Source organism: Pleuronectes platessa, chromosome 9 (assembly GCF_947347685.1).
Source record: "Pleuronectes platessa chromosome 9, fPlePla1.1, whole genome shotgun sequence".
In the NCBI taxonomy this organism is placed as follows: Eukaryota; Metazoa; Chordata; class Actinopteri; order Pleuronectiformes; family Pleuronectidae; genus Pleuronectes; species Pleuronectes platessa.
In genome coordinates, this window is record NC_070634.1 from 6,054,419 (window position 1) to 6,076,251 (window position 21,833).

The 21,833-nt window shown below is 39.9% G+C and overlaps 1 protein-coding gene across 2 annotated transcripts in view; it reads left to right on the forward strand.

Moving 5' to 3' along the window:
* Positions 1-795: 795 nt before the first annotated feature.
* rab6ba (RAB6B, member RAS oncogene family a) overlaps positions 796-21,833 on the forward strand; it is a 47,514-nt gene continuing 26,476 nt past the window's right edge. For both annotated transcript variants that reach the window (XM_053431070.1, XM_053431071.1), the window contains exon 1: positions 796-1,369. In XM_053431070.1, coding sequence (XP_053287045.1) covers positions 1,300-1,369 — 70 coding nt within the window. In that variant the 5' untranslated portion in view covers positions 796-1,299. The remainder of the gene's footprint in view (positions 1,370-21,833) is intronic.

Sequence of the window (21,833 nt, forward strand, 5' to 3'; positions counted from 1 at the left end):
AACAAGACGCCATTCAGAATATGTCAGCCTCCTATGCATCTTCTCTGCTGCAGCAATCAAGTAAAAGGTCTCCCATAACAAACCACGAACTGAATTACTTAAATGAATTATGATAAGATGACATGTACATATCTATATGTAACTAAGGCTGGGCGATAAGGCCAATAATTATAATGAGATTATAATGTTCATATCGGTCGATAATGATAATCATCACAATAAATCTGATTATATTATTATAAGGCTTATTTTAGGTTAAAAGATCGATTTTTAAACTCTTCTTCCCAGCTCTTGATAAACAGCAAAACGTTTACTAATCTGAAGTGGATCAATTATGTGTTATACCTCACTGTGCTCACAGAATGCATAAGCAGTATTACCTCTGCCAAGGTAATACCTTGTTTGAAAAATCCAGTTTCGACAAAGTTTTGTGGAGGGTTGGGATGTCAACCAAGGAAGAACCCATTACATTACTGATGAGTGTGTGGATCTGAATGTGGTGTCATGAGAGGACTGTTGGGCCTTGCCGATCTACGCACTCTGAGTTTCATCCTAGTATCTAGTTATATTGCTGCTATTTTTTATCCCCCTGGATAAAAGATCACCTTATATGTCTTTTCCACAACACTGTATGTTTGACTTTTATCTTTATAAGTATTGTCGAACAAAAAGAGGAAGTTCACCCACCCCTAGCTGGCTCCAACACATATGACGTCATTTTATATCACGACTGTCAGGTCAGTGGAGAACAAGGAGAGGCCGCGCATGCGCACAAGCCCTCGGGTAATAAAAAAAAACAGAAACATCCGAAGCGTCACGGTCTAGAGGGAGAGAAGGAGAAGGAGAGAGCTAGAAAGAGAGAGGGAGAGGGAGAGAGCGAGGAAGTGAGAGAGAGGTAGAGAGAGATAGGAAGTGAGAGAGAGTGAGGAAGTGAGTGAGATAGAGAGACATAGAGAGTGAGAGGAAGAGAGAGAGAGAGAGAGGAAGTGAAAGAGAGGTAGAGAGAGAGAGATAGGAAGTGAGAGAGAGTAAGGAAGTGAGTGAGAGAGAGTGAGAGACATAGAGAGAGAGAGACATAGAGAGAGAGAGAGAGAGGGGGAGAGGGAGAGAGAGCGAGAGAGAGGGGGAGGGAGGGAGGGGGTGAGAGTGAAGCAGCATCACCGCCTTTTTTCCATCCAGCATCTTCACCCGCCGGCAGCCAAGTCGAGTGGGAGCTCAGTCACAACTCGTCCTCCCTGCGTCTAGAGTTCCCCTTCTTCCTCCACCTACCTCCTCTTTCTCCTCCTCCTCCTCTTCGCAATGTCCGTGTCCAGTGACTTCGGGAACCCGTTGAGAAAATTCAAGCTGGTCTTCCTGGGGGAGCAGAGCGGTGAGTGAGAGAAGACATGTTTGTTTCTCCTGGAGGAGAAGTTCTCGCGAGTCAAGTTGAACCCGCTGCACCTGCTGCTGCTGCTGCTGCTCAGTCAGCAACTCACACAACACGGAGTTAGCTTTAGCTGCTGCTACTGTCGGGGCTGCGCTGCTTCTCTCAGCCTGAAAGCTTTAAAGTGAAGAAGAGAGCTGCTTCATCTCTGTTAGTGATAGTGAGGAGGAGGAGGAGGAGGAGGGTTGGGGGGGGTCCTTTAATCAAATTACCAGCGTAATGCTTCACACAATAGATTGGAGTGTGTGACATGAAACCTCCTTAAGTGTATCATTAATATAACAGAGGCTTTAATAATGACGCTAATTATAACTAATTATATGGAAAGCGTGTAATGAGGCTTTTATTTTGAAACGCCCTTTAATAATCGTTTATCAGTTGTAAACGAGCAGTGCTGTGTAAATGAAACTGAATGTGCAGCCTGATGCTGAGGATGACACAACTTGGTAAATATTCCTGTGTGTGTGTGTGATGGGACACACCCAAGTTGTCAGTGGCGATGAGATAAGTTGTTTGTCTGCGGTATTGCTCCAGTCAGTGTGCCCGCTGAGGAAGGGAGCATTCAGAAAGGGGATCTCCTCTTTGTCTTGCCCTTCTCTCCTAAACGTAATCGAGCTCGATTAAAGATCAAGGTTAGGTTTTTTGTGACAATCATGTAAAACAAAAATAAAAAATCTATATAAGCAAATAAGAAAAAGTGCACTCTTACAGCAATTTTCAAAATTAACAATTCTTGTCCCAAAATATCTAGGAAGGAGTAAATTCCATAGTCATTTATCATATTTCGTCAAAATATCCGGTGAAATATTTCATGAACAGCAACATGCGTGACGCATTAAGAGCAGATTAAAAAAAAGCAAACAAGCATTCACGCATCCTATCCCCTGTCCTACTGTGCAATGACATCAATAGGAGATTCAGTTATGTGGATGGAGATGTTTCTGTCTCCATCCACTAATCTTTATCTCAAATAAGGAGATTCTTAAAATTGAATTAAGATCTGACAGAAAACTTGATTGGGGTTCACATGAGCAGACAAAATATCAGAAATTTGTCTCAGTGGTCAAGTCCAAAGAAGAGTCTAATGAACACAGCAGAACTGGTAAGGATAATTTATCTTGTGCTCCTTATTCCTCCAAAGGAGGGTTTAAGAGAAAGAGATCAGAATTGAAAATGAATGTCAAAGTAAAAACAATTGTGCACAACAACATGTTCCTCTGGATAGGATGACTAACTTTGTTATTTTTACATAAATTATTGTTTTTGTATGAAATGTCAACATGAGAATCAGACATTACTTCCTCATTTCATGGAATATCAATTATATATTTTTAATCTCCATCCCAAGCATCCCTCACCCAAACCGTCAGACAGTCTACAGCTGCTCCTTATTTGAGTTTTTCAGTGGCAACAAAATTGTCTTCCACAAGATCACACTAAGCTGAACTGAGACCAGACGTGAATCTTCAGGTTTATGTGGTCTTTCTCAGGGCAGTTCTGTGGATGTGCTAATTCACAGGTCTTGAGCAGCCAAACGAACCACATTAGTCATGGTTCAGCCTTTCACTATAGGTCCCATTGATCATCCACTATAGTGGGGTCATGCATTACATGGTATATTGTTCAGTTTACCACGGTGTGGCATACTCAATTATCTTAATAATAGTACAAAAATATGCACTCTTAGCTGTACAACCAAGCATTTGCTGAAGGTCTCGCAACCAACTAAGATTCGGTTTACAATTACAGTTTTAGCACATTGACATGAAGAATGACTTAGTTAACAATTATTATTTTTGTTTGTATATAAGAACAAACCTCAGGTCACTGTTGTTAGGTTTTTCTCAGGCAATGTCATGATAGGAAGTGCCCAGCAACAATCCAAAGGAGATTTGGCTGCACAAACATAATATCATGCAGTGTATTCACCAGAGCACAGAGCTTACTGAACGTTTGGATGTTAAAAGTTGTAGTCCAACTTTGGAGATAATTATAGTCCAACTGTGGAGATAAAGATACATCATATTGTATATTAAAAATAACTTATAGGTTTTAGAATTAAACAGCAAGAATGAAATCTCAGTCAGACAAGAATACATTTATTTTGTTGTTGCTTTGTGTGTGTGTGTGTGTGTGTGTGTGTGTGTGTGTGTGTGTGTGTGTGTGTGTGTGTGTGTGTGTGTGTGTGTGTGTGTGTGTGTGTGTGTGTGTGTGTGTGTGTGTGTGTGTGTGTGTGTGTGAAAAGCGCTATATAAAGAAAAATAATACATTCATTTTCAGCTCGTGCAAACCTCCTTAATTCATACTTCATTTCAGTCATCGCTCATTTATATTGTCTTTTAGATACAGAGTCAGTATCTGATCTGCAGAGGCAGAGGCAGAGACTGCAGGTGTTGACATACAGTAGGATGTGGATGTACGTAGAGTGACACAGGCTTTTGGAAACAGACAAAGCTCTGTGAGGCTGTTTAAGTCCGCTGCTGCTTCCGTCTCTTTCTCCTCTCTGTGAAAGTCTTTTGTGTTCAGCTTGTTTTACTCTGTAATGTGTAATACAGGTAATATAGTGCAGTCTTAAATATGTAAAGTGTCACAAACGTTTGTGTCTGAGATGTGACCATAAACTGGCTGTTACGGACTGAACAGCTCAATTATTGATAAAGAATAATTAATCACTTCCCATGTGGCACAATTTTCTTTTGTCTTTGTTACACCTTGAATTCATCGTGATCAACATCTGGTCTTAAATGATTCCTTTGTGAGGTGTGTTACTTCCCTGACAAATACAGATACGAGGGCATCTATCGGTGCATATATTTATATCTGTCCTAATGTTGGAATAAGACACAAACCGCTAAAATCACAGACACAGATTCCTCCCCTGAAAGGCAGAATTTGCATTTCCTGTAATGACAGTATTTGTCACCACAGTATGTTAATTATAGTCGCTGCTGTAAGGTTTCTAAGAGTTTAAAAGCAAGATGCCGTTGTTGACCTCATTCTGTAGTGTGTTTTATGAACATTCTCGGCTGTTGAACTCTAAATGTCTCCGGAGACTCCACAGGTCTGTAGTGAGGGTCCCAGCTAGTGAGGAGGAGTGGAGTCTGTTATCAGTGTGAGGGGACTTTATTTGTCAACTCACTGCTCAGCCAGACAGCGGCAGCTGCAGCACCAGACCCTGTGTTTGATTGGGCCGTCTCCGGTGGAGCTGCGTCTCTCTGACTTGTCTGTCTATAATTGCAGAAAGGCCACTTCTCCTTTCTGGGTTGATGGTGCCTGTGTATAGTGAAGGCCCATAATTGAGGAGTAGCGTCTGAAACAATGTGCTATAAAAGAAAAGATGGCATGATGTTCTGTTTTTCACAAAAGAACCGGCTAACGTCAGAGAGGTGGGGACTCCAGATTAAGTGGGTGGAAGCAGGCAGAATGTTAAATGAGCTGTCAGGAAGTCTCTCCTCCTTCATACTTCTCCTGGTGCTGAAGGCTGTAAGCAAGCATTTTGCCCTGCGATGTTCTGCATTTATTGGGTCATAGTGGTTTTTGCCATAGGCAAGTTTTCAAAGGAGCAATACTGCATGGTACTTTTGTTAAAACCAATTGTTTGGAGGTAATCCCCTTTGCATGCTTCATTTCACAGTAGACAAACAGATTGGAATACGTTTGGTAGATGCATCTGCATGGCTGCCATGAGATTTTTGCTCGCTGGATCAAAATGACATCTTCCATCTCTGGCTGCAGATTGTAAAGCAAAAATACTGCTGAGTCACTGGACCAGAGTGCTTGAAAGTAGGGTTCAGTTGGTTGCCTAAAGCAGCAATCACTGTGTTTCCAGGAAACAGATTTCTCGGTAAATGAGACCTGAAACCACAGATGCAGATATAGATACAACATGTTTTCACAGACATACAATAACAATAACATGCATAGAAATCTCTGCAATGATAAGTGAAGGATAAGTGCAAGCATTTTAAAATCAGTAGCCTCACAATTCCCTCTGGATTTGTTAACAAAAGTAAACACCACTGAGGACTATATGCGTTTTTAATCCATTTTTGCTCTGTGTAAGTTGTTTGGAGAAGTAATCTTATAAGGATATCACACATTTCAGTTCATTAATATGAAAGGCTGTGGTTCATCATAGGAAAGAACATGTCAAGTTAGATTTTTAAACTTCTGGAACTGGATGCATATAGATAATGTTTGTGGAGCCTGTATGTGCACTTACCTCCTCACGGAAGCTGAGACAAACATTCAGTGATGGGAATATCTGGTGAATCTGTCTGTGTCAAACAAGAGGAGGTTGTTGAGGAAATGTGTTGAGAACACTGCTGTGATTTTCATGTGGGCTCGTGTGCTGTGATGGTTTTGTCTCAAATGCTCCCTGCTACCTATATACTTCTAGCATATGTATTGAAATAATAATCTATATTTAAATATATATATTAAAATGCAAAATATTAGTGCAAAACACCTCACTTAATGTGAAATAATCAGATGTCACCTTCCATAATTGTTCTTGCCAAAGCTTAACACCTATGCACTAGATGTCCATAAAATGTATACTTACAGATCTTAGTGTAAAAAGTTGAATTTCAAGCAGTAGTTAAATTAAAATATGTAGGATACAGTATTTTATACATTACTACTCTATGAATCTAGACAATGTCCCTGACATTTTGGGGGACATTTATTACACCCAAACTAATTCATCATTCGGCTAATATGAGCCTTTTGCAACTGTATCAGTGTCGGCATTTAGGTTTGACGATATGCGCCAATATAGAAACTTTTGTTTTACAGTATAGACAATGCGACAAGATTTTAAATTATTTATAGTTACACATTCATCTTATATATATATTTGGTTGCATTTTAGTTTTTTTATCGTAAGGGTTTGATAATGACATCTTTATTTATTTTCTCTCTCTCTCTATCTCTCTCTATATATACATATATATATAGATATATTTATATTGATCAATCTATCAATATCATACCTTTTTTAACTCCCTTGTATTGGCATCAGCCCCCCAAAATCCATATCTGTCAAGCTCTAAATTGTTTGACTTTATAGTCTTTCTTGTGCAAGAGCATGACATGATCTGCAGAGAGCCCCAGGTGTTTGAAGGGTGGAGGAGGTGAGTCCAGTTGACTGAGCTTTGCAGGTTGGAGCTAATCAAACGGCTGACTACTCATCTGTTGCTCTTTGAAACAGTCATTCAATTAAAGGATATTAGGTTTGGATCTTAACCACACCTTCACAAGATCTTCCCTCTTGAAGGATCTGACAACAGAGACTGGATGCTCAAGGGCAGCACAGTCTACGATCTGTGGAGTAAATGGCGTTACCAGACCTTCCGTTTGTGAGCATTAGCTTGAGTGAGGGATTGAAGATCGGCTGTCGACACTGACTTGACAGAATCCCGATGTTGCAGCAGGAAGATTGAAGTCTGTGGGGGTCCAGGCTACATTCCTGAGCGGCATCTCTGTTTGCTGCGACATTTGTTAATCTGGCTGTGTCTCAAGATAACTGATCATCACTTTCATTTCACATCTCATTGCGTCTTCCCAGCATGTTCTTCGTCTGTAATGGATGGCGGGAAACAAGTCCCTGACAGCTTTGATCTGCTATTGATTGGCTCAGCTGCCTATTAGCGGGGGTAATTGATCAAAAGGCATCAATCCCGGTGACGTGTAGTCCCTCTGTTCATTTATTTAGGGCAGGAAGAAATGTCCTAAAGCTTTTGTGTACATTTCAACCTTGGCTTTAAACAAAGATCCTCCTTACCTGTTTTTCTACTTCCAACTCAAGATTCTAAGACAAAAATAAGGTCATTTTGATATTAATGACTATGGCTGTATTGTTTTTAAACAAACTCAAATTTTCTGACTTGCTGCAGGAGCTGGTTCTGCAGCAAAGGTTTAACAAACAAATAACAACTATATGCAGCAGAGTGGGTGTGTTCCCAAAGGCCCACGGGAAAGCACAGCCTCACTACAAACTTTGCTCATAATAAAGTAGGATTGCAAATGTATCTGCTGGCAATGAAGTGATGTAGGGAAACTGTCTGATTCAGTTCCGCTCTCCTATGTGCCAGTGAAAAGATTTTGGAAGCAATATCTGATGACACAGTTTTACAAAAAGCAGGAATAAAAATAGCCAGGGTTGGTTTCGCTTTTTATTACAAATGTGAAGTCTTACCTTGTTATTCTAAAGAACAACTTTAATAAGGATCCAGGAACTTTTAAGTGCCACATCATTCAGCTAGAGAGACTGTGCACACAACTCTCTCTAAATTGTATGTCTTAGAAAAAGATTGTGCTCTAGCTTAATGTGAGAATCTTCCGAAGCAGAAAGAGAGTGAGAGAGACCAAGAATCCCATTTAAACATAATCCCAGTTGCTCAACCAGAACAGCTCTTTGAATCAAACTCCCACTGTGGAGGAAGGCTGTCATTTACCCAGCATGGGATGTGACACTCCACTGAGTTCAGCAGGTCTCCATCGGTGTTTACCCTTTCACCAGCTCCCCAGATGAGCCCTCATCACCGGGATGCTTTAGCCTCAATTCAGCCGGTGACAGCCTTCATTTAACCTGCCTTGAAATGATTAATGATTGTCTGTCATTTAAAAAAAAATATATTAGTTAAAGGTTCAGTGTGTAAGATTTAGGTGAAAGGGCTCTATTGGCAGGAATTTAATATTAAATATCCCTTGTGATGTTTTCAGTAGTGTGTGATCAAACTAAATTATACAAAATTTAGTTTTCTTTACCCTTGAATGGGCCCTTTATATTTAGATCCTTAATATTTACATTGGGATTATCTATATACATCTATTTCCAGTAGTCCAGACTGAACAAACTAAACACCTTTTGAGTTCTTATGACAACTAACGCTGCCACAGGTTTGGAAAAGGAGGGTGAGGTGAAGGGTATTCAACTGCAATATGCAACTTCACCACTAGATATCATTAAATTATACACACTGAACCTTTAAAGTTAGGGTTGGTAATCCTGGAAAAGCTAGCTAGAGCTGGCTACACTTTGAAAATATGCAGCAGATACATCCCATAGGCTGTCTGATCGAAGTCATGTGGCCAGAAACTCATGAACGAGCACTGCCTGACAAGCAGGAAGCAGATTTTTCTGTGACTCGCTCGCTAACTTCTTTGTTTGAGCACTTTCTGGCTGTCTGGCTTTTGGAAAAACACTGGCAGGTTGCATGCAGGCAGGCAGGTTGGTTAGTGACAGATAGGTATGCCAGAAAATCACGTCATTCAGTCCAAAATAACTGATTGATCTTATTGGAGTCCTGGCTACAGACACTGGCTATTTGTATTTTTATAATTTTTTTGTAGACAACTTTATTTATTGACGCATGTGCACAAAGGTCATTCTTATGTTATACAGATTCCAAGTGACAGGTACACAGTAGGGCTGTAACGATTCATGAACCAAAAACGCTTCAGAGCTGTGCAGGGACCCAGAACCGGAGAGCTCCCTGCCGGCTTCAGTGCTGCACGGGCAGGCAGGAACAGGAGCGGGCCCCGACTGGGCCAGGAGACACTCCAGCAGAGTTGACCGCCTCTCTGCCTGCCTCTTGAGAGCCTCCAGCTGCTGTATGCCCTTCGCTGCTTGCTCCCGGTACATGGCCACGTACTCCTCCGCCATTCGAACCAGCACCATCTCAGCCTGCAGGTCAGCGTCTCTGGCTGTGTTGAGCCCCCCGTTGACCACCACTTTGGCAATTGTCGATGGCCCGAGGTCTTCCAACAGCAGCCAGAGAAGAACCCCTCACTCTTCATCATCTTTATTTCTCTAGCATAGGCGGAGCATGCATCTAAATAACTAAACTTAAGGTGTCCAGCAGTTACTGCTGGCTTCTTGGCAGCTCATCTTTCTTCCCAGATTCTGTCTCTCTGCCATGTGGTCTCTTCTTTTGTGGCATCTCTCCTGCTGTCTTTTAAACTTGAGGAGTAATCAGCCAATAGCCATCACCTTCACTGATTGCTACCCTGGTACAGGTGGAGGTTCTCTCTGAGCCACCTCCAAAGTATCCAATCACACTCCAATCCAATCACAACCCCGAGACCACAACCCGCGTAATCTGAACCAACACAGAAGTGACTAGTATCTTCAGATCAATGAGTGTGTGGGACGGAGTGTATCGTTCGATTTACCTTTATAAAAGTGTGTTGTAGAGTGTGCGTGTTGTCGCCACTCGGGAGCAGACGCCTCGTCCCTACAGTCATAGTCAGGAGGAAATCATCTGGTGGATTGTTTATTCCCCTGTGGAGTTTCCCTGGAGCTGCCATACGGCGTATGCCAGACTGACTTGACCATCAATGGTACCGTGAGCGCCCTGAACATATTGTATATATGAATGCTGTTTTTATTGAAGCGACACAGATGTCTCTCTTTCTGTTTACTTTCCTGAGTTGCTGGTTTATAAAGATCTGCAGTAAAACTCAGAACAGATTATTTTTGTTGCATCTGTTTTTCGTTGTTTGAACTGGAAAGAGCTAAACTGTGGACTATGTATATGGATTGAACTCTAGCCGTTGAGACTGTGAGAGACACACACATATCATTGCTGTCATTACAGCAATAGCACAGAGACTAAAGATTGAAAGATAACTTCTCGCTTGAGAAAAAGAACTGCATTGCATGCCACAATTGCAGCTGCAACCATGAGGTCTAACTGTCTGCATGGATGGTAAACATCTTATGGACCATACCAGCAAGCGCTAGCATAACAGTGCGAGTGAGCATGTTGCAAATACTGTTGCAAATAGCGCCGCACACTCCAAGTCAGAGATCACATATGGTGTTATAGGAAAAAACTTTGGGTTCATTATGACATAACTGAAGGGACAAATTAGAATATGGCAGGCTGTCACAGTCTTGATAAATAATGTTAAACTCTGATGACTATCAGGACATGAAGAGGAATTCAACAGACTTTCAGAAAAAAACTACCAGCCCTTCAGGTAATGTTTTGAATCATTATACTGTTCCAAACAGTAGACATGGCTGTGTAAATACAGTATAATGTCGTATTTAGATGACAGTATAAGCACCATGCAGATGGTTGTGCAGGTTGTGGAAGCATTCTTTGTTAAACTCCAGTTTAACAGGCGTAAGAAGATTCTGTGCGGCCACAGCAATGTAAAACAACTCTAATGCTTCAAACGCTTCTACTCCCAATGTCAACATATTCAGGGACAGCGATATAAAAATGAAAACCCTTTTTAGACAGATGCAAAATATTTCTTTCTCCAGGTCTTTTGTGACGCTCATCCTGTCAGCATCCACTGATGGACAGGGAAGCATCTCCAGGCCTTGGTTTTTGTCCTTTTATTTATTTGATACTTCTCTGGAATCCAGATCACTCTTTAGAAGTTGATAAGTACTTTGTCCCACACATTGCGGCGGCTATAGGAGAGTTTAACCTTGGAGCCAAAGCAAGCCTTGATCCCATACACAATGGTAACAATGCTTGTTTTGTTCCTGCTGCAGAACAAAGATCTAAAGGTAAACAAGCAAGGATTTCCTAATGTGACATCAGCCCTGAGTCAGCATTTCTTTCCTGTTCAATCTAAATGCTCATAACTATATTTCATTTACACAACTGGTTCTGATACCAATGAACAAATATGTTGTAGCTTATCTTCAAAACTAAATTAGGACACAGTACATTCCTAAAGTCCCTATCTTTCAGCCTTTTGTGTATTTTTCAACAAATCATAATTAAAAACACAGGTCTGTTGTTGAGTGAGTAAAGCAGATTAAGGTCTGTATTATTAGGTGGATCCATTTGTCACAATGGAGCACAGACTGTACCTTTTAATGTAGTTCAGTACTCGTGATCTTGGTCTGTTGAGAGGACAGGTCCTGTCAGACCAAGCGGCCCCTTTTTCTTACTCATAATAATTATTTTACCCATGTGGTGAGCAACAGCAGATGCCAAGTCTGTCTGACCCACTGATTTCCCAGTGCACTTGAAAGAATCATATTTATTGGGTCTGGATGTTTGCCAGGATCAAATGAATGAGCTTGTAGACTCCAGTATGCCGCCCATGTTTCTGCACTTTTTTTCTGCCCCAGTTTAAAAACATGGCCTAATGCAACTTAGCTTAGTCAGTGGGTCTGTGACCAAGTACATTTACTCCTATGATGCATATGTATATTCGATATGGCAATTTCAGATTCATCTGGGTGGAAAGTGTGTCATACAAACATCATTAAAAGCAGATGTACACAGGATTCCTACAAGAGGATCAAACGGCTTACTGTGCCACACACTGACTCATTATAACCATTTACTGGCACTGCCAGCACTGCTTTTAAACAAAGAAATTATTCCAGAGATAAATTGATTAGACGTTCAGAGTGTTGTGGAAATTTATCATGTATGTTTGAGAGTTGCTTGTTCCCTGAATAATCCAAAAAGACTAGTGATGAATCATCTCTAATTTAATTCAAGCAGCGTGCAGAGATGGACTCAGATCTCCAGAACGTCTGCTTTAGGATAAATGGAAAACATAAGTAAGTTTAGATTCAGCCGAACACTCTTCAGCTGTCATATGTTAACCCCTGACTGCCTGTGTGCCCGCATGTGACCAAAGATATCGCCCAATTAATATATCCCCTCATTCTTTATAGCCGTTATCAGACATGAACTCAGGAAAATCTCGTGACAATGAGGTCGAGACTTTCTCTGGACTTTGCCTTTCAAACATGAAGAATACAGCAAAAGAAGCTTTATTGTAATGTGTTGTCCCATCCAATGTTAAGTCTTGTCGCTTCTTCTGCAACAATGAATTTAAGAATCAGGGGAAGAACTTCTCCCCTCTCTTCAGGGGTGTGGGTCTGCTCGTCTCTGTCACTCTTCAAACAAGCTGACGATCACATTTATTTAGTTATTAATCGATGATGTTGGATCAAGAATCTGGATCGTTCCGGTCACTTTAACCGAGATGTCCTGCATGTCCGTGTCAAATCATGTCTCGAGTAGTGTGTAGCAGGTGAACTGTGTGCGCGCAAAATGTTGGACTCAGGTCCAACTCTGCAAATTGAACAAAGCAGTGAGCAAACCCGATAGATTGAGAATGCACACATTGGGGGAAAGTATTTACCGAATTATTCGACATGAGCAACATTAAGTGGATGAGAGGCTGTAAATGTCGATTTCTATACGTAATCCTACATAGTCAAACCTACTAATTTTATATTTGCTGTGTTAAAAACTGCTTCTGCGCTTGTTCTCTGAGGCCGGGGACGATGAAAGATTGGTGTAACTGTCTCTTCTGAACACTTCGAACACCTGTTTGTGATTCCAGTCATGAGATTATCTCATAGGCTGTGTGTATTTACAGTGAGTTTCACGAGATTTACTTTGTTAACTCCATCACTTTTAAGTGAAAACACAAGAACATGAGTAGATCTGATAATATCTGAAGTACTACAACATACTGTATGTCTGGAAGAAGAAATAAATGAAAGCGTGTGTCCTGTCTTTTTGTCTGAGAGGATGCTGTTTTCATTTCTCGAGCCTCCAGCTGCCCTTTGCCTTGTGAGAATGGAATCTAATTTAAACATTAAAACGTCAAGTTGGTCGCTCTCGAGCCCTCTGGCCTCAAACAGCAGACATATGACTTCTATCTCTTTTCCTAGGGCAATCACAGACACCACAAGGGTCATACTGTGCATTTCAAAACTGGTGGCACACATTGTTGGGTGTCACTGTGCCCTTACTGTGTGTTTTTGTGGGTATGGCAGTTGCTTTTAGTAATGTCAAATGCCTCATTAGACTGCATGAGGGCTGAAATGGCTTCCTGAGTGCTTTGTGTGTGCACGGGAAACTGGGCCTTTGTTGAGTTTGAAAGCATGTTCATCCATTATTCAGAGGCATTGGTAAATGGACGCATCCTCGTAAGATTTCATTTTCCAATTTCTCAACCGTCCATGAGATTCATTTCTAAAATAGTCTCTATCACAATAACTCTCTGCAAATGTTAAATTTTTTATATTTTTGTTGCTGATTCTGATGAGGCTACGTGGTAGTAACAGACAGAATCTGTCGCAATTAATGCAAAATACAGCTGAGGCTGATCCGAGGGTCATTAGTTTTACAGGTATTGGGATAAATGGTTATGGTTGTAGAGGAAAAGTCAAGGACTCACCCAGTTTATTACAATCCATTTTGAGGTACAGTTCTTGAGACATTTCACTGAAAACCAAAAGGCATTTATAATGGTGCTAGTGGAAAAGTCACTAATGACCAAAGTCATTAGGAGTCATCTTCAGGGAACAATGAATCTACATTGTACATTACATATACGTTTAAACCAAATAATTGTGTAGATGCTGAGCTATAAGTCATGATTAGTGAAAGCTTTGCTGGTAAAACTGTAGGAAAAGTTAAAGGAATTACCAAAGTCACTAAGACTTATCCTCTGGTGATCCTGACTGCCAATGTCTTTGTAGATCAATCAGCAGTGACCTTCAACCTTGAATAATCTATGTCTTGACATTTGCACAGCTAGCTTTCAAGAAGTTACATGGTTATACTGTTATTGATATGAATAAAGGTGATTTTATCTTGTTTAGCTTAAATATAATTGGCATGTTATATGTCAGCACATATAACTGTCAGTCACACAGATGTCTTCAATTGTCTGAAAGGATCTCAGCTAAGGTTGAGGGTAAAATCACCAGAGCCTCTGCACTCACTAGTTATGTTCTAACATGCGTAGGGAGATGTCAATCAAGCCCAGTCTACACCCACACAGTCCTGAGAGTTCCAATTAGATATGAAAACAGGTGAAAACACTTGTGTTGCAGGACTAGCCTGATTTTAATGAGGAGTACCTACCCATATTCAGCTTGATACATAACATACAATACCAGTTTAACACGAACAGGAAACAATTCCTATCAGATGTCAAACTTTGAATCATCAAACCAAATACTTATCTAAAGATTTCATTTAGTGTTTTTTGTCTTTTCTAAGCTCTCTAACCACCATTTTAAATGTATGAGTACCACCTCGAGTACCGTCTTTTATCAATAGTGTGCACGAACAGCAGACTCAAAAGTTAAGCAGTGTTTCATCATGCAGATCTTACTTCTTAAAGTATACTTAGCATGGTATAATTTACACACTGGAAGGAAACAGCTATTGTTACTCGACTAAATTTTGTACTTTCATATATTTCCAAAGCTTAACCATTCCAGCAGATTTCAATGTCATGTAAATTGGATAGTTTACAAAACACAAAGCAGGGTGTTTTACTTACTAGAAAGAAAAAACATGGCTGGTTAGCTCTTATCTTCTGTTTATCTGAGGTCGAGTCACAGGGGCAGCAGGCTAAGCAAGGTTTTCAAGGGTGTCCCTCTTTCCAGCAATGCTTTTCAGCTCTTTTGGGGATTCTAAGGTGTTATCAGGCCAGATGGGATGTCTCCCCCGAACAACCTCTTATGGCTCCTTTAGACATGAATGAGCAGTGGCTCTATCCAGATCCCAAAGGCTAACCCCAGCCAATCTATGCAGGATGGTCATTGGAGTCTTGTATCTGTAATGTGTGAATACCCAGAGCTTATTTCCATAGGTGAGGGTTTGAATGTTGATTGACTGGTAAATCGAAAGCTTTGCCTTCCGGCTCAGCTCCCTCTTGAGCGCAATGGTCTGGTACATTACTGCTGACGCTGCATAAATGTTCCTGTCTATCTCCATCCTCATCTCACTTGTGAGACGATTTGTACTCTAATGGAAGAAACAGTCCATCCTGTTACACAACTGTTTTTTTTAAATGAGAGCTGCAACAAGGCATCTGACCATCAGTCTACCGTGGCTTAATGTCCAGCATCGCAAGATAGGGGGATTCACTTCATGGTAGATTTTTCTCAACTAGAATCTCTTTTTTAACACAATGTTTGGTCAATTCATAAAATATTCAGATTAGTCACAATTGTGCAACATCAGGAAACAATCATGAATGCAAACAATTAATCTAAGTAAGATTGATACATTTTTTATCGCTAAAAGATTTTCAGCACTCTTTCTTTTGATTTGTTAGTTCACGTAATTCGTTAACTTAGACTGAAAGAAAGATTTGAAGGCCATCTGCTGTTTGCCATTCTCCTGTTGTGTTCTTTATGCCAGCTGCTATGACTATGCACACAGAATCAAGAGTCAATATCTCTCCCACTGGTCTGTATCTCCTCCGATCTGCTCCAGATCTCTTTGCTCTTCTTCCTCTGCAAGGACAGACATAAATAACCACTTATTTTCCTCTGTTCCTGTTATTGATAAATATTAGATACCTGCCTCTATCCAGCATGCTGAGCTCCCATCCGAGTGTCGTGCAAAGGCAAGGCATTAAACCCACTGCTTTATTTTTATCCATCTCTCTGTGAGTGGGAACTGGACCTATGCAGAATGCCATGCTCTGATTGGCTGCCAAGTCCTCAAGGGTATTCCATGATGTCTGCCACCAAGTGACCAGCAATGGATTTACCTGGGTCCTTGGTACACAGAGTCAGGGCGAGATAGTCAATTGTGTTTATTCTTACGCTTTATAAAGCTCATCAAGAAGTGGCACTTGGATGTTTGATGCACTATGTATAAGCATTTTCTCTTCCATAGATACATCTTTAGTATCTTAAATGTAATTTATGAATTCATGTTTTGAGCCTTAACATACTTTTACGTCCTCGCATATGCATTTCAGTCTCTGTAGTTTAACACACATTTCTCCACATATACACAATATTAATATTCTGCCAATGCTGAAATAGACAATGATAGATTTTGTCATTAAATGAGTGGAAATATTTCTTATTTTAAGAAAATTGTTTCTGTCACATACGTTAAATACAATCATCTTCAGTTCTTATGGTGTCTCATAGGTTTGTATTGTTTTTATTACAGCATTTTTGTTACGCATTCGTTTTTTCCTAACTGGCGTAGGTGTTGAGATGAGAGACTCCTTAACTAACTCTTTCATTGTTGCATACTTCGCAAATGGCAGGAGGAGCCAGAGCCTAATGTGAGCCCAGCTGTGTAGGACCTTTAATGTGCTGTAAAATTGTATTTTGAGCTCTTAAAGGCTGCCTTGATGAGCTGTCTGCTCACTGTGCTCAGCGGAGTCCTGGTGGTGTAGGTTGTGCAGCAGCAGGTGCTCAGTTCTCTCCGTTAATTGGCTCCCCACGATGTTAACTCACTCCACAAAGTCTTTGAAGCATCACATGCATGGGGTTGAGACTTCATTTAAACCAAGTCTGTAATTGGAGACCCACTAAGCAATAATCCTAGTTACTATTTATTGAGGTGTCCATAAGTTGGCTACATAATTGAGTTGTTAGTCAGTGTGGAAGTACATGATCAACAGGGATAGCCTTACTGGTAATTGCATATTTATTTCCGGCTCTTTAGATACTAGTGTGGATACTTGACCCGAGCCTATCGGGACACTTAGGGCAAACTTCAAACCTAAAGTAAAAAAATATTTTGGGTTGGGTTCGATCCTGTTGGTTAGGCTATCTACTAAATTTGTTACATAGCACATGCCTATAATCGGGAAAACGTCATCTTCCTCAGATGCAGACAAAATAAACAGATGGTCGGGTTAGGGTCATGCTCGGTTAGTCTTGGACGGGTTCAGACAGTAAATTGGTGCCATAGCCAACCTCTAATCGAGACATGTGCAGTGAGGGTGTTACTAATATGGACGGTTGAGTAGTGAGCAGTGTAGTAAAGAATAGAGTAAAGTAAATTAATCTAAGTTATGTGATAACCTGGAATCTATTTAGAATTTGACTTAAAACTTAGATTTTATTTATAAAGGTCATTTTAGTCATCTTTCAGACAACTACTCAGTGTGTGAAACAGTCATACAATCTTCTGTGGCTCTGGAGGAAACTGTGAAATCTGAGGATGTAACTCTGATGACGTTGTCAGGGCTCCCTTGAATAGAGGAGTGGAAACACCACAAAGGGACATTTGCTCATTGATGAATTGTGTGTGGAGATCTAAGCTTCATAATATGACTACTCTTCAGGCTAGCTCAGTCCGTAATGGGTATAGTAACAATACCGTGTATTTAAAAGATGTCTCTGTAAAATCTATGACTTATGTAAAAAATTGCTCTTTTGTGAAGCAGTTTTTACTCCAACAAATATAAATTAGATTTGTTCATTGCAGGTAATGAGCTATGAACCTTGTTGAACTCTCCTTCCCTTCAAAGGTCAACCCTGTCAAGGTGGATTGCTCACATTAGACAGTCTCATCAGATGGTGCTGTCTGTTTCCACACCGGTATGAGGCACATCCAAGTTAAAGATGTACATGTTTTATGTAACCATGAATTCCTCTCATAACCTCTACTGCAGCTATGAAACAGTGCAGAATAACTGCATTACCGCATCCATTTCAGTAGACATATGAAATCACAGCAAAATGTTTCAATAATACCAAAAGACTAAAATATAGGCTTGCAAGTTACCTGATATTGTTTAATCAAACACTATCAGGACTCTGACATTAAGGCATTGTCTACAATACTGCAGATATTATTTTAAATAGATTTTCCCCCCTCTAAGTAAAAACAAATCTCCCACCACATGCCCTTTATTTTCACGAAATATCTCCGTCAAGTCAAGAACCGAAAAATGACAGGCATGTGCTATGAAAAGCTCAAACAAGTCTACAAAGTCTATAATCTGTCCAATACCAGAGAGGAATATTGTGAGGATGCTCTTTGAGAGAATTGACCAGTCAACTAGGAAATACAGTAGCCTCCATTGTTTTTTTTGTTTTTTTTGGTGCAAACAACAATGGACATGCCTGAAGAAGGCTGTGATGTCATCATTTCTGTTGTACATGTACACACCAATACGCAGAAACCAGAGTTTCTACCGGCCTGTTTTGTATTTAGCCCTAACTGAGTCTCCTCATATGGCAAATATAAGTCATATCAAGGATATATCCAAACAATCTCATTAAATCCCTTGGTTTTCATTAAGTGATTAAAATTGTTGAAAGTTCATTATTGGCCTGTAGCCAGGCAGTTTAATTAATAGCTAAACGTCTTACAGTTCAATGTTACCCCTCCTTTAGAAATTTAATAAGCTGCAGTTTTCTCTGTAAACCCAATGCGAGAACACACCTGCGATAGTTCTTGAAAGAAAAGAGGTTATTGCTTTGATATCTCCAGCGCTGCCTTGGATTTTGCTTTTATGTTTGACTAAAACTACTAATCATTTGAATCCCATCATAATCCCTAAAATAGCGCTGAGTGTTAACGGCAAAGAGGATGAAAAGCTTATGAGGAGGAAATGCTCAGAGATGGAGAGCTAATTCTGAAATGTAATCAAAAATCTGCCTTGTTAATCACTTATTTTTAGCCTTACAGAAAATGTGTTAAATTATTGCAGCCATGTAACTAAGCTTCCTGTTTCCGCCCCAATGATTAAATTCACAAAAACAGACCCCATATCTGGGGATACGGACAAAATGTAATAACACTCTCTGTTCAGTCATTTATGATTTGGAGACTGAAGGATGGATAAGGACAGGTCTCGTTTCCCTGAATTGCTTTGGTATAACATTTCAATCATGTACTTAAATGCGCGTCATTATGTTGATCTGAACATACACCGAGCAAAACCAAACTGGTCTGTGCACAGTACACCTTCCTTACCTTGCCCTTCTTACTGCATTCTCCCAAATACTACTGAGTTGGAGAACGAGAATAGGATGTGGCGTTTCTCCCAGATTTGTTAAACTTAGAGCAGTGACAGAGCCCAGAAAGATGCTGTGTCATGTTTCTTTAGTGGTTGAGGACGATGAGTCAGCACTGAGGATGTTGGATCAGACTCTCCATCCTAATGTTCTGTTCTCTTATAACTACTGATCTGAAGGCATTCTGAGTCTGAAACACATTCAGGGTGAAAAACAGAAACTGGACCTGAGACAGTAGAGTCAATATTGTGTTTCAGTATGCATGGCTGCAGCTTTTGATGGTTTTCATTGATTGTTCTCTAAAAAGTGTCAAAATGTTTTGAAAAAATAACATTACATTTAACAAGGCAATGTCTTCGGATTTATAACCGTTCAAAATGTGGAGGTTTTTGAAATAATAATTGTCGCCGCAGATCTTATAAGATGTCACTAGAAAGTTCACATTAATTCTGTAATTTTGATAAAAACTATAATGATGCATTGTGCAATAATGTGTGTTACATGTGTGTGTCTGCTCGTCTCTGTCACTCTTCACACAAACTGACAATCAGGGTAATTTAGTTATTGGCAATGGCGATAAGCGATGGTGTAGGACTCCTCATAGTAACATACAGTGTTCCAATTACACATAGCCCCATTCTCCGGCGTCACGTACTCGCGCATATGGAAGTGTAGGGTATTGCAAATCATATACCATTAGAAAACATCTGATTAAATCACTGTTTATGTTCTAAATTAATGATTTACCAATCATTTTTCTACTCCAGCCGTGCCAACTTGAGTAATGGAGGTTTATGAGGCGATGTTACCTTACACTGTAGCTAACAGGTTATCCAGGCATGCTAATGTTATCAGTTTACATTCGAGCAGATAAACAGTTTTTAATCAATTTCTGACACCCAAGCGGCCCTGGATACATGAGCAGCAGGTGTGTGTCACAGAACATTTTGTTTTTTATTTCTGCGCCCATGTTAGAGTGACCTCACTCCGCTCTCTCTTGGGAGTCCGGGTCCCGCCGATTTTCTTTCCTGTCTGCAATTCACAGTAAAATAGTCAGTGAAAATCATCTCTCGCCACAGTTTTCATGTCCATTTGTCAAAGATGTCGCTTCCTGCACCTGTTTAATCGTAAAAAACACTATAGAGTTTCTAATGACTGAATCAACTTATTTGTTTTTCATTGTTGTTCAAATTTGTCTATTACAGGACTTCATACCGTAGGGTCTTAGTATCTACTTAAGTACAAAGTCCTACTTTTATTCGAGAATATGTATATAATAAGTCATAAAGGAGTTTTGATTACAAATAGACAGTGAATACATTAGTAAACGTTGAATATACCAGTAAAAAGTAGGGCACCACTGGAGATAAGTATGCTAGATGTTTTATTGATAAATTAGCATGAGGTTATTAGCATAATCAGTGCCTGTGTATGAGATCCTGCCTCGCAGATATGGAAACCAAGTGAGGGCACAGATATATGAAATTACTCTGCCTAATTAAACTCTCCATGTAAACAATTTCAACTGTGCGCCCTTTGATGAACTGTGAATTTAAGACAGATCATATTTACAGTTTGAGTCTCAGATCTTTAGTGCTCCTACAATACTAAGTTTCTCTCACATGAATAATGAGGTAAAATTTCACAGATACGTAAAAACAACAAACCTTTAATGGCAGCAGCACAAAAAGATCTGCAAGTTGGACTGAGGTTTAGATCATTTAGATCTATTAGTCTACCGTCAATAAAATCAAATGTGGCAGTCAGCAAAGTACGGAGTCTGTCCAGTGTCGAACTGATTGGAATGTAGCACTTTGGATGTGCTCCACTGCAGTTAGAGGGATATAAGAGACCAGCTCTCAGCCAAGCATATGCACTGCTGCTAAATGGATATAAAAGAGGATGTGATTGATTATTGCTGGCCTCTCCATTTGCTTTGCTTCAATCCCCCTCATTAATAAAATCACTAGGCAAAAAAATAAATCTGAAAAACATCCACACCATCTATCAACCAAGTCAACCATGTCTAACCAGTCTTCTTCTCTATAAGTGATTAATTCTGGGATAATATGGCTCATGCTTCTAATATGATGAATTGATTATTGAATGGATATGAAATTAGGTGGCTGTTTTCCAGTCATTTGTCAGTCACATACCATAGCAAGCCTCCATAATGATTCCTGGCATCTGAGTATAATTTTTTCCAGAGAGAAAAGCATCAGTTTTATGGCTTAATACATTTACAGGATCTAACATCGAAGCTACCAGTTCAAAACCAATGACTATCTTAGGCAAAAATGAAGGAACCAAAAACTACAATTGTTTATTTTCTTCAGGGTAATACTGCACATTGTAACTCATTAGTTTGTGCATGCTTTTTCTGACACTTTCACGTCCTTTTTTAAGTTTAGCTCATCAGCATGCAAGTTACTTGTTATCTTCTCATTAAGTATCCACTATAACAACATTGTTTGAACAGTAACACATTTTCCAGTGTTTTTTTTAAAGAATAGGCATGGTTATGGTAATCAATATTGTTGTGGCTAAACAATACTCAGAAGTGTTTCTAGAAATGTGTCTATATAAGCATGGACTGTTGATTCATGTCACTAATTGCACCAAGCTGCAACTCTTTCAATATGATATAACTTTACAGTCATACAAGTG